This window comes from Photinus pyralis, unplaced genomic scaffold (genome assembly GCF_008802855.1).
Source record: "Photinus pyralis isolate 1611_PpyrPB1 unplaced genomic scaffold, Ppyr1.3 Ppyr1.4_LG2, whole genome shotgun sequence".
NCBI lineage: Eukaryota > Metazoa > Arthropoda > Insecta > Coleoptera > Lampyridae > Photinus > Photinus pyralis.
This window is the reverse complement of record NW_022170403.1, coordinates 47792860-47809127: the sequence shown is the minus strand read 5'-3', so window position 1 is coordinate 47809127 and position 16268 is coordinate 47792860. Positions and strand designations below refer to the sequence as shown.

General features: G+C 35.9%; 1 protein-coding gene across 1 annotated transcript in view; it reads right to left on the bottom strand.

The window, feature by feature from the left end:
* The window catches only part of LOC116163040 (bumetanide-sensitive sodium-(potassium)-chloride cotransporter), a 36266-nt gene extending 23276 nt beyond the window's left edge, over nucleotides 1-12990 (bottom strand). Inside the window, exon 1 of the mRNA XM_031476870.1 lies at nucleotides 12508-12990. Within this exon, the coding sequence (XP_031332730.1) occupies nucleotides 12508-12746 (239 nt within the window). The 5' untranslated portion in view covers nucleotides 12747-12990. The remainder of the gene's footprint in view (nucleotides 1-12507) is intronic.
* Nucleotides 12991-16268: the final 3278 nt, after the last annotated feature.

The following is a 16268-nucleotide window of genomic DNA, read 5'->3' as shown; positions in this document are numbered from 1 at the left end:
CCATATTTAATGCAACGCACCTCCTATAATAGAGATTAATTGCAATAGATTAATGACTTAATGAATATTACTCATGGTCTTGTGATGCTTCATCGTAATAATAAAAAAGTCCAAATGGTCGCAAAAGTTTGAATATACGTATACAGAGGGTGTTAATTAATGTCATGCAGATATTTCAGGGGGTGATAGTATCTACTCATCAAAATAAGAAAAAAAAACAAATATGTATCTATATGCATGGTCTAAAGAGCGTCGTTTTCGTTGTAAGTACAGGGTGGTAATTAATTTAAAAGAATAATCAAACTCGATTATCGTTTGATTATAAATTTTTCGTACTTCCGAGACTAAAGTGACAACTTCACTCCATTATGACAAGTGCTGAAGTGTCACTTTTTGTCCCGCCGGGATTAAATTTGGACAAAAATCCCGGAAGGATGAAATTACTAACAAAGCAATTTCAGTAGGTTGTTCCACATTTTGTATGCGGCACTACTTCTTAAACTCATCGTACTGCTGCTCATATAGTTTTTTGGACTTCGGTGGTATCAATTCGTTACCTACTTTAGCTGCTTTTGATCAATATCAAATACACCTTTGTCACCCCCACCAAAATTATGACATTAGCAATGACAGTTTCCAAATTATTTTTGTTACCATAGCATAGGGTTTGTCGTACCAACGCAATGTTCCTATGGTAACTTGTAGTTAAGCAGCGATTTTTTGAAAGAGCACGTTCTCTAACTCCATACATATATCGTATATACCTTGCGACTGAAGTAGTGGTCTTAATCCCTCAGGTAAATTAACATAAACTTTACCTTCGGGATTAAAAGTACTACTTCCGTCCCGCGGTATATAATAAGTATACTATTGTCCAACGCTATTCGATATATCTTGGTTTCCGTGATTTTTATATTCTGATCTTAAATACGTTATAATTTACATAATAACGGGGTGGCCATGGAAAAAATAAAACTAATGTCACTGACTGGACGATATTAGGCGTTAAACTAGTAGTCCGGGGAATAGCGGGTTTAACTTGCAAAATGACAAGTAGTTCCGTTTTCTTTTGCATGTCATAGACATGGTGGTTAAGAATGTAAGTTTTCGACCTCCCACAGCTTGTGCTTCCCCCGTACCACCCCCAAAATACCTCAAATTTGGTTGGTTTCTTAGTTTTGCAATCATATCTTTTTAATGGTTCACTGTAGAAAAAAATATTGTTATCAGAAATTGTAGACCATTTCACAAAAAAGTAGTGTATATGAAAGTTGTGTAGAATTTTATGGTCTACAATTTCTGATAACAATATTTTTTTTTTAAGTGAACCATTAAAAAGATATGATTGAAAAACCAAAAAATCAACCAAATTTCTTTGGTTTTAAGGGTAGTACGGGGGAAGCACAAGGGACGGGAGCTCGAAAACTTGGCTTCTTAACCACCAGATATTCTTCCATGACTTGCAAAAAAACTACTTCTCGTTTTGCCGGAATTGGTCCATTTTCAGTCTCTATTTCCCGGAGTATAGATCTGTTTTGTATGTCAAGTGTTTTTACTACCAAGTTTATTCTCCAGTTTTTACACTCCAGTGAAATGAATTATTCTACTACCTACTACCTACTACTCTACAACCGAATTATAGATCCATACTGTTGTGTTATTTTGTTTTAGTTGTAACTTGAAAGAAATTATAGAGCGTCTGGATGTGACAATTTTGTTTAGTTCAATTAATTAACCGGGGGGGTTATTAATAATTTGAGACACAGGATTGCGTAAATTTCATGTTATAGTTTTGGTTCAATTTCTTAGAAGTGTTCTGTTTTTATTTTATTCCTAGAATTTTTTTCGATGTAAATTTCTTTTTAAATTTTATTTGCCGTTAACGAGGTATAGCGCGAAGTAGAGATAAGGTTCTTCGCAGAATTGCCGGGCGTACGTGCCGTTTAGCAAGAAGTTGAAAAATCGACGCTTCGCGTGATTGGCGGACGGGATGTTGAAGAAAGGAGAAGGGCTTTTGGCTTAAATAGAAAATTTTTGAAGAGAGCGGGGCTTTTTGGTCGTGACAAAGCCAACCGGCGCTTCTTCGGTTACGTTATTTTTTGAATTTTGTGGAAGTTTCTTGCGTAGTTGGATCCAGGTTTAATTAGAATTTTGTGTCTGCCGTTTTAAGAAGAATTATTGAGAAGTTTAAGAAGTTTGTCGTCGTCCTGTTTTTTTTTTATTTTGCGGAAACACGGAAGTTTTGAATTTGTGGGTACCCGAAGAGAGAAGACGTCGGTGTTTGAGTGTTTGGTTTGCGTGATTGTGTACGGATACCTCTTTTTATCGGAGTACGTTACTCGGACTAATTTTAAAAGTAAGTAGTAGTTAGTGTTTTGTTTTGTCTTGTTTTTTTTTTGTAATGTTTGAGTAATTTGTTTTTTTTTTGTGTGTCATTTATCTGTTTAAAATTGTAACAATTTGTAAAACAGAAATTTACGCAATTTTTTGTTTGAAATTAAACCAGTCATTGCAATCCAGGTTTTGTTTATTAGAGTCAAGGAGAGGTAATTGTCGGCGTCTCTTACTTTGTTTCAAGTTGATTAAATCTGGGGGTAAAGTTTCATATTGGAATTTAAGGATTTGGTTAAGCCACCTATTTATGTCATTGTTGGAATGCTGTAGGGTGGCAGAATCCAGCTGGACCTTGAGATGCGTGTAAAAATTTGGTTTTTTTTTAATTACAACTGAGCTAGCTAGAGGTAAATCGTGGGATTCCCAGAAGTGAAGGTTAGGTCTCACAACAATAATTTGGCGCCCAAAACGTGGGGCAATTTCAGGGAAACGCGAAAGTAGGTAAAAATTTTTGTAGGTAAATTCAGATTAGGGTTGTTTTGTCGTTCGGGTAAAAAGTTATTTTGGTACCCAGACATGTCATTTTTCAGGGAAAAGAGGTGTCCATTGTGGAGGTTAATTGTTATAGGAATTTGTAGGATGCGTAGGCGTAGGAACTTGTTAAAATGTGACAGGAAGAATTTGGTAGGGTGTTTTTGCAATTTAAATTAGATTAGGATGTTTAGGATAGGATTAGTTACGGGGTAGGTAGTGTTAGAATTAGTGTTAGGATTTTTTTTGGAACGTGATTTTTATTCAAGACGAGAAGAAAGAAGAGTTGTTCACGATGGGAGTGTCATCTATTCAGGCAGCGAATTTTGCGGTGTTTATAGAAGCGATAAGAGAGTTGAAGAAGGATTTGGGCGAAAAAATGGATGAAATGAAAGCGCAGAATGCGGAATTAAAAGCGGAATTAAAAGCGGAATTAAAGGAAGAAATCAGACAAGAAATAGAATTAATGAGAAAGAAGCGATCAAATGAGATGGTAATTAAAGAAGAAGTTGAAGTTAAGGAAGAAGTCGAGATTGAAAAAGTTCATAGGCAAGATGAAGAAGTCGTACAAGAGAAAGAAGATGAAGGGATTTTAGTTGAAAATAGGGTTGAAGTAGGTAGTTATTTTATTGCAGGAACTGGTAGGGGACCAGAAGTGAAGGTGAAGTTGTATTGCGTGAATTATAGGAAGTTTGAAATAGAAGATGAGAATAGGGATTTGAATTATTTAATAGCGAAGAGTTTTGTGGATAATAAGATTTATTGTAGGGGTAGAAATTTACAGGCGAATTTGTTTGAGATTAAGTATGTGAAAGGGAGTAATAGTTTAAAAAGGAATAATAATTTATGTGTGGACGTTTTATCAAGGAAAGGAATAGGCGGGAAGGAGATAGGAACTAATTATGAGATTTTAGATAACCAGATAAGGGAGAATTATTTTCAGGATTTTTGGAGGAATTTTTATTATGATAGGGTAGTAGGAGACTTAGAATTGGAATTATCGATTGAGAATGAAGGGAATTTGTGTAGCTTTGAGCAGGATGAGGATTGTAGGAAGCAGGATAAGATTAAAAGAGTTAGGAGTAGTGAGTTTTTGGAAGTAGTAGGCATTGATTATTTGAATAATTTAATTATGAGTGAAAAGGGTAAACGGATTGTTGTAATTGAAGAATTAAGAGATTATTTTATGTGTGGGATTTTTATTGAGAAGCCCTGGATTAATTTAGAAAAGGGGGGAGGAAAAGAAAAGCGAGAATGGAAAAAGTTTAGGAAAAAGATTAGGAATGATAGGGATGGTTCCCAGGCGTATTTGGTTGACAGTACAGTGCGAGATTTTTGACTTTGATTTAAGATTAGATTAGGGATGATAGGTTAGGTTAACTGCTGGAATAGGTCGGACCTAGGTTGAAACAACGCCGAAGATGGTTCGATCTATCCGGCATTTGAATAGTTAGCTAAGGGTTGTAGAGTTACAGTAAATTAGGGGTAGTTCTTAAATTTTTATAGTATGATGATGAAATTTCTCAGGCTCAGCTGGTGACGTCACCGTGCGGGGTTTCAGTAATGACTAGGGAGCTGTGTTAGGCGATCGTGTCCGAATACCTAAAGCAGGTCCCGAAGTTTTTTTTAAAGTTAATTGGTAAATTGAAAAAAAAACCCTGTAATTCCAATATTTTGTTTTGTTTTCATAGTCAGGGGAGGATTGTAATTTTGTGTTTTTGTGTTCAATTTAAAGGGGGAAAATGTTGTGTTATTTTGTTTTAGTTGTAACTTGAAAGAAATTATAGAGCGTCTGGATGTGACAATTTTGTTTAGTTCAATTAATTAACCGGGGGGGTTATTAATAATTTGAGACACAGGATTGCGTAAATTTCATGTTATAGTTTTGGTTCAATTTCTTAGAAGTGTTCTGTTTTTATTTTATTCCTAGAATTTTTTTCGATGTAAATTTCTTTTTAAATTTTATTTGCCGTTAACGAGGTATAGCGCGAAGTAGAGATAAGGTTCTTCGCAGAATTGCCGGGCGTACGTGCCGTTTAGCAAGAAGTTGAAAAATCGACGCTTCGCGTGATTGGCGGACGGGATGTTGAAGAAAGGAGAAGGGCTTTTGGCTTAAATAGAAAATTTTGGAAGAGAGCGGGGCTTTTTGGTCGTGACAAAGCCAACCGGCGCTTCTTCGGTTACGTTATTTTTTGAATTTTGTGGAAGTTTTCCTTGCGTAGTGGATCCAGGTTTAATTAGAATTTTGTGTCTGCCGTTTTAAGAAGAATTTTTGAGAAGTTTAAGAAGTTTGTCGTCGTCCTGTTTTTTTTTATTTTGCGGAAACACGGAAGTTTTGAATTTGTGGGTACCCGAAGAGAGAAGACGTCGGTGTTTGAGTGTTTGGTTTGCGTGTTTGTGTACGGATACCTCTTTTTATCGGAGTACGTTACTCGGACTAATTTTAAAAGTAAGTAGTAATTAGTGTTTTGTTTTGTCTTGTTTTTTTTGTAATGTTTGAGTAATTTGTTTTTTTTTTGTGTGTCATTTATCTGTTTAAAATTGTAACAATTTGTAAAACAGAAATTTACGCAATTTTTTGTTTGAAATTAAACCAGTCATTGCAATCCAGGTTTTGTTTATTAGAGTCAAAGAGAGGTAATTGTCGGCGTCTCTTACTTTGTTTCAAGTTGATTAAATCTGGGGGTAAAGTTTCATATTGGAATTTAAGGATTTGGTTAAGCCACCTATTCATGTCATTGTTGGAATGCTGTAGGGTGGCAGAATCCAGCTGGACCTTGAGATGCGTGTAAAAATTTGGTTTTTTTTAATTACAACTGAGCTAGCTAGAGGTAAATCGTGGGATTCCCAGAAGTGAAGGTTAGGTCTCACAACAATACCTATGTTTTTATGAACCTTCTGAACGTTCTTACTTACCTTTTTTTCTGGGCAATTGGGTTTGTGTATGATTATCGTCCGCATTATTGCGACACCATCTGTTACAGGATAGAACAAACACCTCAAAGCTAAACTGTAAAAGGTTAGGGTTATGTTGGTTAAAAAAAATCAAATAAACGTTCGCGTCCGCGCTCCGCGTCCTCTTTTCTTTTTTATAAAAAGTTAGAAAGCAAACATTTAATAATTTATCATTATAAGGTTATAGAAGTATTATTTTTTTCTACTCGAAGACTCTTCCGTTATATTTATGTAATGTATGTCTATTAATGGCCTAATGTAAAATAAAGGTTGTATGAAGTGCTTGTTAATGAAAATACAGATCCTTTGCAAAAACCCAAAAATTATAAAACCCGGGTTTTTGTTACGAAATGTTTTTGTAAAAAACCCACCCGGTTTTTGATGGGTTTTTGTACTTTGGGTTTTTGTTTGCCAACCTTGATCATCGCCGCGTTGATGTTCGTCCTGTCAAATCGTAGTCTATGGCAAAAGTTTGGCGTATACAAAACCGCCGAACAAAATATCTGTACGAGACTGAATTTGTGCACGACGAACAGCTTTTGTCGAACAAAAGCAGTCTGTGCGGATTCGTAGCGAACAAATAAGCATTAAGGTATTTCATCCAGTGAACATCATGATTCATGAATAAACAAATAATAGAATTCCGCGTATTATAACTGCTTTCTGGAAAAGTTGTGGTTTCTTAGTATTGTTTCACACATCATAAAATTAACGGATACGGATTCTGATATAGACATCAGCAGAATTCACCACAGTAGTTAGTACTTCTCCCTGCAATTTATGTTCTTATGTAAAGAATTACTCCTGCTCCGCACAATCAACGGTGTAAAGAGACTAGAGAAGTGTACGAACTACTGGGTTAAATTCACGCAAATATTAGGTATCCTTGTGCCTTTACAATTGCAAGAAAATGTCAAAATCGCTTTGGAAATGTTTGTCCTCCTTTTAGGGTACAAAAGTCGTTTCGATTCTATGTACAATTTTTGAGAGACCTTCATTTACCATGCGTATGTCATATTACACCATATGGAAATATTTTCCTGGTGCCCTTATAACAGAAGTGAAGGAACATGTCAAAATCCTTTTGGAAAGGTCTGTTTTTCCTCTTTTCAGGGTAAAAATGTTACTTTGATCCTACCTATGTACAGTTTGTGAAAAATATTACCTCCATGTGTTATCATGTATGCCGTATACCTCGCCGTATATACAAACTTATGCGAAAATTGATATGGTGTCCTTATAACAGAAGTGCAGTAAAACGCGAGGGGTAAACCACTCAGTAAAAATGTGTACTTCCAACGACTTCCAAAACTGCAATTTAATTCCTTTGAATTCCAATGTATTTCCAGAGAATTCCATTGAATTTCAGTAACTTCCAATAAGAGTTCCAATGCATTCCAGTGAGATGAGAATATGAAGTGGATATGGATAAGTTGTCAATATATAAACCGTATTGTCAACGAAACGTTAAATAATTATCCTTACAATTGAAAGGCTACATCAGACTACACCGTCACGTCACCGTCCCGACCGTCAAGATTTGTCAACGAGAATATTTTACGTTACGTGTCGATATGTATAGTATGAATCGCGCTTAAATCGGGAATGTCAATAATTATGGGTTATTAAAGACCCCTGTGCAAAAAATTTCGTGTACAACACGTGTTGAAAGTGTCTTCTTTCATGAATTTGTTTGATTTACTCGGGCCTTGGACTGCAAATTCATGAAAAAAAGTATCACTTTCAAAACTAATTGTAGGTACAAATAACTATTTTGGGATGTGTGGTTTTCAAAACGTCCAGAAAACGCAATATTGGCATATCGAAAATCTATCACGATTACAATACTTTTTAGAGTGTAGTCGACAATTAAACAATTCGAGAAAAAATTCGAAGACTTATTTTTGTGAAACTTTTAAATATTAACGGCCATCTCACCACCAGGATGGTTGCGCCGCCTCATCTCGCTACCTTGCAAACATTTGAAGGTTTCTTTGGCTTTTTTACAGTGATAAAAAGGCGCGAAATTATTTTTGGGAAGTATTTAAATATTTATGGTATCATGGGACTCAACACGAGGGCATAGCTTCGAGGGATAAGCCGCCTTACGTTTCTACCTTACAAACTCTTGAAGGTTTCGGGCCACGGCATCTTGCTACCTTAAAAACTACTGAAGACTCTTTGGCTTTCTTTACAATGATAAAAAATTGACGAAATTACGCTTGAAATGTGTATATTTGTCAATTAAAAACAAACAGCGACGTTTTTAATATATTTTCCGAGACATTTTCATTCATATGCGGTTTAAATAATCGCTATTCTGCATAGCTTCTCCGAGAAGCCTTCTCATGACGGACGAGATGAATATTTGATTCGTCTCGCGACGGAGCGTCTTGCGACGGAGTAGATGAATTTAGTCCCGTGCAAAAGATACAATCATACCAAGCGATCAGATACTTCAAAAATGATGAACGAATTCCAGGTAATTATATAAAAATTAATATAAAGTAAAGCACACCTTGAAGTTTGAACCGCGACTTAAACTATAGCTTGTAAAAAGACTTCGAATGCGAAATCCAAAATCATTTCATGAATTCTGTAAGAATTCCATGATTTCCAAAAGACAGAATTCGACAATGGTTTGCTCGGTAAAATGTCCAATGTGAAAATTGTGATCTAAACCTGATATGCGGAGGGCCTTTACATCTCCTATTTTTTATTGACGGCATCGTATACTTCCACATTAATAAATTAGGAATGTTGATGATTATTCACTTTATTTTATTAATTATTATACCTACAGGGAATCTTTCTTAAATGTATACATATGGGCTATGCATACTTTTAAAAAAAACAGATCAAACGCATGGAATCATGATACTATTATCTGTTCACCCAACAGATGCAGTTAAGCTCCTCCTAAAAAAATCCCGGCAACTGTGACAGTTATCAATAATAATATAATCAATAATTATAAAATTATAACAATACAAGTATCCTATAAAATTTACATAACAAATACAATATAGAACGAGTTGTTTTACTTCCTCCAGTGACCGAAGAAGATATTGATTTTTTTAGTCTGTAAACAATTGGAGTAGGTACAGAAGCATCAAAAGTATTGCTGTCCGAAACTTTTACATGCACTTAACTTGCTTCAAAATTAATCAATACCGCTTTGTTGCTGCTGTCGCGTCAATATGACACATTCATAAACTACAATTCCCTACGTTAGCCAAAGCATCATAACTAAAATTTAATTTAATCACGTACTCAAAGTTTCACTTACGAAAATCAAATTTGTAACGCCATTTGACTTTTTATACAAGAAACGTGCAACAACAACCAGTTGCTGTCAGTTGCTAAATTTAGTACGCAGGGTTGCGCCATTCGTACCTATCGATGGTGAAAGATCATGGGATTGTTGGAAAAAAAGATGGGCGGTAGAGGAGATCAAAACAAATATTTTAGGCCGAAAATGTTTTGTCTTGGAGCAATATCTTTAAATTTCCTAGCAACTATAATACACAGAAGGATGAAATTAACGGATTTGGATCTTCCTTTTCTGATTTTACCAAAATTTTCCAAAAATTTTCTGATGGTAAAATTTGGTATCTGTGTGTAATTCTATATATATGAAAATAGAGAAACCAAGTCTCAGTTCTCGAAACTTTCAACTGCAGCATTTGACACTCGAACTTTTCGCCACAACAAAACAAATCGAGAAAAAAATCATAAGATTTCTAATTATTATTCCTCCATGCTTAAAATACGCGCCGGTACCAAAAAAGCGGGTAGATATAGCAACACAAATCTCCCGTAATGCACTATTACAGTCCAGTCAAATTAAACCTAAAAATGCTAAATGGTTACAAAAGGTCCGGTAGAAGATTTTATTTTTCCGACTTGTTTAAATCGTAGAGATACAGGAAAAGCCAAGTTTGCCAATGCGACTGACGTCGGGAGAATTTTTGTGGTCAAAAAATGGAATAGAATTAACTTTTACCAATGATATTCTTCCTCATCCTTATCATGATCGATTATAATTACTTATATATCAAGAGCGGATTGCCGGGAAAGGTACTCACAAAAGGCGATTGGGACGTCTAGAAGAAGTATATCCATTGGTGATGGCATAACTTTAAGAGCGAATATCTCGATAAAGATTGTCGGGGGAGAGTACTCACACAATCCTCTGAACGATATAATACCTATCTATTGGTGAAGTCGAACCGATCTTGAAAACGAAGGGTCAGAAGAAGGCACTTATATAATATAATTCCGACGTTTTAATCATTACTACTGCGCTCTTTCGAAAGCAAGTGAATTTAAAAGCGTAGTGACAATAGGTGAATTAATAACATATTCTTCCGAACACTTGGAAAGGAAAGTAAAGCAGACGAGTTTTACTCAACGAAGTCCTACAAATATGACGCCGGCATTATTCTTTTTATTCACGCATTTAGTGGGTGTGACAACACTTCACTTTCTCCGTCTTTGAGCATGGGAAGATGAGATATTGTGAAGTGTTACAAAACAATATTGCGATGAAGGAAATTGTCACAGTTTTTAATAAACCAGACGCCAGCCCTGATGAAATAGCTAAAAACTCGAAACTTTAAATTAGTGTATCTCCTAAACTATACATGTTAGGGGGCCACATAAAATATCAAATTAAAGGTACTTTTATACACTACAATTTTGAATAAAACATGATTTCACCTAAGTATTGCCATTGGCGAGTTATTGTAAAAAAAACGAAAAAAATTTTTGCAGATTTTTGACCACAGAAATTTCTCCCGACGTCAGTCGCATTGGCAAACTTGGATTTTTCTCTCTCTTTACCTCGCTCTTTACCATTTAAACAAGTCGGAAAAATAAAATCTTCTACCGGACCTTTTGTAACCATAAAGTACAAATTGACTGGACTACGACGACCTAAGGCTCTAAGGGGTGGAATTTGCAAAAACATTTTTACTGTGGTTAATGTTATTTAACGAGTTATTTAAGCTCATTCTTTACGTTACCTCGTAAACGGTACATACCTACTATACGTTGAGCCTTTTTTGTTCTGTTTTGTTCTTATGAGAGTCCTATTCTTGAACGTGTGAGAGAGTGAGTGAGTATATGACGTCATGTCGAGCGATTTTCATAACTTGGTATATTCTTGACAATTGACGCCAATTTTTCCAAATTCCAGTGTGCTCTTCAAAGTAGGCGTACTTGCCTTCCACTTCTCCTGTATATCTTTATTCGTAAAATTAGGGATGATACGAAATTTGGTGAGCGAGTGAGTCACGGATGATAAAGTCACACACTCACCGATTTTTCTCGAGCGTTTCAAGAATACGAGTCTTAAGTCCTTTTATGTCAAGAAACCCTTACATAAATTCGAGCTTAAATTTAAAGTCTCTGTTAAAGTATAACCACCAAAATTCAGTAATTCTGATCTCACTATGTTTGTGGTCCGACCAAGAGTTGTTGGATTTTTTGCATTTTGGATTCGTGAATTGGGCAAAGACATTGCCGTGTGAAGACATAAAAATAGGTATACACATGCCAGAAAAAGACGGCACAAATAGCGACATATCGGACGGATTAATTTTTAGCTCAAACACAATAATATAGCTATTTCAAATGATATTTTGTCGATTGAAACAGACAGTTGACGCGCGACGAAGAAGCGCGGCAATCTCTTGAAATCGACATTCAATTTTCGCTCGAATTACACACAAGATTTTTTCTACAAATCGAGAAGTTCACATATTTCCAAAAATTTACATCTTTCATCTTTAAAAAAGGTATAATTTTCCTACCTACGATAAATACTCAAATTTTAACAAATTCGCGGCACACATGGGAACACAATGCTCAATGTGGAACGAATGGAAAAATTTTCCTTTAATTTATTGTTGCGTATTTTTATTTTAAAAGGTCGGCCAACATCCTTAAAACGTCGGGCATGCTCCAACTTGCCACCCCCTATGAGCCTGAGTAGTACCCGTGTAATCTACTGCCCTTTAGATAGCGACGATGTCCACCATAATTATAGGAAATGATAATGTTAATAAATGCCAATTTCGACAGTCTTAACTAAAATAAAATTAATGCTTTTCCATGGTCATCATCTGCTAACAATGTGGTTGGTTTGGAGCGAGTTGGAGTACCTACCTCTACATCTGCTAAAAAGTTGTGGCATGTTCACAATTTCCACATTTTTTTCTGTGTTTCAGCTCGTTACAGACCTTCCCAACGAACAATCAAGTTTTTGCAAACCTTCATCCCTAATGAGTTTTAGCAGAAATCAGAAAACAAAAATCTCTTTTTTACTAAAAAAAAAGATATAAACTCGGAGGAGTAAAGTATTCGTTTGCAGTAAATTAACATATCTTATACACGATATGCATATCTATTCAATCATTTTTTGATTACATGCTTAGCCAAGATCTAAATTTAAACGCGCAGTATTATGCACACTAAGCGGAAAAACGTCATCCGCAATGCATTGGTAGGTACCTATGTACTTGGAGATCGAATCAACTAATAACAGAAAATTCATTTGGTGAAAAATCTGAGAGAAATCACATCCAATAAGGACCACCGCAACTCACAAGTCCGCAAATGGAAAAAGTGTACGACCCCAAATTATAATATTGACAGTGCAGTGCACAAATTATAATTTCCTACCTGAAACTCTTCACATTTCTATTGTCCGTATCAGAGTTGAGTCTCGTCGTTTCGGTCGCCGAATGTACATTGTCTTCCTCCTCAGAAGATGCATCTTCGGCGGGCAAGACATGGAGGACAGGTCCATTTCCTACGTTTTCGTTATTCACCTTATTCACTTGAAACCGGGTACGTTTGTCATTTAGATCGCCCAGCTCCACTACGTCTAGGGCCTTCGATTTTCCGTTGGTCATCGACATCTTCAACACAAATGAATAACACGACGGGCGAAAACGTCAAATTTAAATAAACGCACTCGATTTTAAATAAACATATTCTTTTATATTAAACGTTATCTAGTTTACTAACTTTGCGGTAGCAATAACCCACGTGGGATTTGATTACATACGGCTACTACATACGACTTGCTCGTTGTACAACCTGCAACTGATTTTAATTTAGGTTCTCCAAGCGCGCTTACACTCGACAATTCTCGTGCGGTAGCTTGTTTGAAAAAAAAAACGCGCTTGTCTTTTTATCCTTATTCGATGCGCCCCCTGTTTGATACTCATTGGTCTTTGAAGTCTCGGAAGTATTCTTGTCAGACACTGCATTTCGGATTTGAAAAATTCAAACACAGAAACGGATTTAGCGTAGGGCACCAAAGAAATTTACTAAAGGGTAAATTCCAGCGTTCCAATGTCACTGACGAATGACTATTGATATATTAGAGTCATATGCATAACACCATTCGAATTCTGAAATGATATCATCCTCCCTGTGGCCTTGTTCGTTTCGTTCTGTGTATTAATAGATGAATCAGTGGTTGAAACCATGAAAAGAGACCTTTTACCATCCATTAACCTCATTATGTTGGTGATGTATTTAATTTTGCTTTTTGTGGAAAAGATCAAACACGACCAAACGTATTGTGCCCCTCTTGTGATAACAGAAGCTAAAAATTTACCCTTCAGTATACGAAACTGGTTTGGCCCCTAGAGAGTCGGCCACACCCAAAAATACATTTATTACCTAATACCACAGACAACATATACTATTGTCTGTGCTAATACATTGGTGGTGCGTTTTGCACAGTTTATACTACTAAAATGTTTAGTTTGACTTTAATCTCGTTTTTAATAGAAGAAGCGATTTTAAGGGTGCTTTCCTCCTATGTAGATCTGGAGTTTAAATTCTTTGGGGTTGCTCAATTTGTTGAGTGAGAAAGTTTCCGGCGCCAAATGGAAATAACTAGAATTTCGACGGTCCTGCTGAAATAGTCCCGCTCGTAATTAAGGTTTCACGCAGGGTTTGCTTTTGCTAAGTCTTTGGGAAATTCCGATTAATATGGAATTGAGATTTTCTGTTAAATTAGGGCTCTGGTGCCGTGGGTAAAACAAAGGAGTTCTATTGGTGGAATACGTTTGCATTATAGATGGGCGTAGGTCCAAAAAAATAAGATAAAAGAAATAAATTCGTAGAGATCTAAATGTTGTGCAATAGGCTGGTAGCCGCGAGAACGGTCGCCTCAAGCGGTCAACAAAGTTTTTTAAGCGAATCACCCAAAAGTTTGCACGAGGTAGTTCTTTTAGTTGGTGCTGGAAAGTTTAGACTAAGCCGTAGAGAAGTACGCGTCCAGCTCACGATACAAAAAGCTTGCGTGGAAGCGCAACAGTAAAGAAGATTTTCTTTCCTATAGAAGTATTGGACTGTTAGTGGCGCTTTAAGCAAAGAGTACTATGCTATGGGTACTCTTTGTTTTAAGTTAACACCTGTAAGTCACTACTGGATGATTTTACCTTTTTCTGAAAAGCAGTTCCGTGAGTACATCAGCAAATTTCCATATCAAAGACCTGTACTCTGACGGAAAGAATTACGTTTTGTGGGAAGACTTAGTGTTTTTAAATTTTAAAATAAAGTTAAAATCCGGTGACTAATAAAGTTGCATTGCAAAATAGGCCCTGATTTGCTAATACGAACAAGAGCATTAAATTTTAAATATCCCTAAATAAATGGATCAATAATTAGAAGGTAATCTGTCGCCGCCGTTCAGAACATTTAGGTGTAAATATTGCTAAAGACATTAGTGTCTACCGTCACGGATGGACCATTAACCCTTGAGGAAGCATATTTTAACTTTAAATGAAATCTTCAGTCAATCAAAAAATTAGTCACCCCACTACGAGACCAAAGTTTATATACCTACAACGCCTAATGCGCTGAAAGAGCATTAGGTCCGTGGTTTTTATGATTATGACAGTGAACTTAAGGCTCCTCTGTAGTCAATCCGCCATATTGGAAAAATAGCTAAACTTTCTTATCAAATGCTGCTTTTGTAGTTGAAGTCTAACAAATTCTCGATAGTGGATATTCTTTGCAATGATGAAAAGAACGGCGGTACTTAAAAAAAGTTGAAATATCGGTCTTAGTTTTTTAGGAAGATCGATGAATAGAAAAATCGTTTTTCGTAAATAACAGCCGTTGTAATGGAAGTAGAAAAACCTACAGCACCAATTTGGAAATCCGACAGTATTTCCTACGGCGGTACTTAAAGATATTATTTCCATCTATTATGATAAGGCATATATTTTAAAAAAAAGGTCCGCGATTTTCAGAAAAGAGCGCAACGTTAACATAAAGGTAGGCAACTCAAATGGCACTTAAAACCCCTAAGGCGATATCTCATTACTTGCAAGGGAAAACAAAAGAAACTACCTGGCACATTGTTACCTCGTTCCTAATGACATGGATTAGGTAAACTACTATATAATTAGCTAATGTTCATTTTTTTTATAGAAATACTTTTTTATTTCTAAAACATATTTTATTCGATCTAGATTCTTCAAAAAATTTGTTTAGGAAGGTATCAAATAGTAGCCCCATTTTTTAGCTCAACCCAAGCGGAATACGGCCACTTATGCGGTTTACATACATATTGAGACGATTATACCTAAAAATTTTTGGCTTCTTGTCGCAATTCAGGTGTGGTGTAAAAATGTCACTCCTTTTTGATTTTTTAACATTTTGTACCACGAAACTGCTTATCTACGTGCATAAAAACATTAAAAAAATGTGGTAGGGCAGGACAAACGCATGACCTCGACATAAGGAGAAAGCACAATACCGGAATTCCTATGTAGTATCCTTACAAAATACTTCATGAAGTCTCAATCAGCATCAATTCAATAGTAAAGTTTGTCAAGTTAGCGAGACACCACCAAAATGAATATCCGTATCAAAAAAGCGGCCTAAATTCGTTGGTTTTCCCGGTAATTAGGGGCAGATATAAAAAATTCTGGCACTTTTAACAAATTTCGGACTATTTACTTTTTCCGTTTGAGTACCTATGCATTTTGATAGAGTCCCGCAATCTTCACATCAACTTTGCTGCGATTTTTTTAAATTTCCATTACTATGTGGCAACAGAAAACGGTATGTTCTATACTGTGTACTTATTTTTAGCGGATTTTTTTAAGAAATAAAAAAATGTGTAATTGTTTGCGTTTTGCCCGTCCGCCCGGGCCCACTTTTTTTGAACTACTGTTGGGGGAATGGTAATATATATAGTCTTGGAATTTTTTGCAATAAGTAGCCTATACCTTGGAGGTCCGCCAGACGGCCATCACTTTTAGTTGTTTTAAGGTCCCCCTCTTTTTTACTCTTATCAAAATAGGGAGTTCGGGGAAAAGAGGGACTAGTTTTATCCATACTCTAATGAAAGGTCTCAACAAAAGGAATCCATTTCTACCTCTTCGACGCTTCATCGTGATCGGTTATAATTT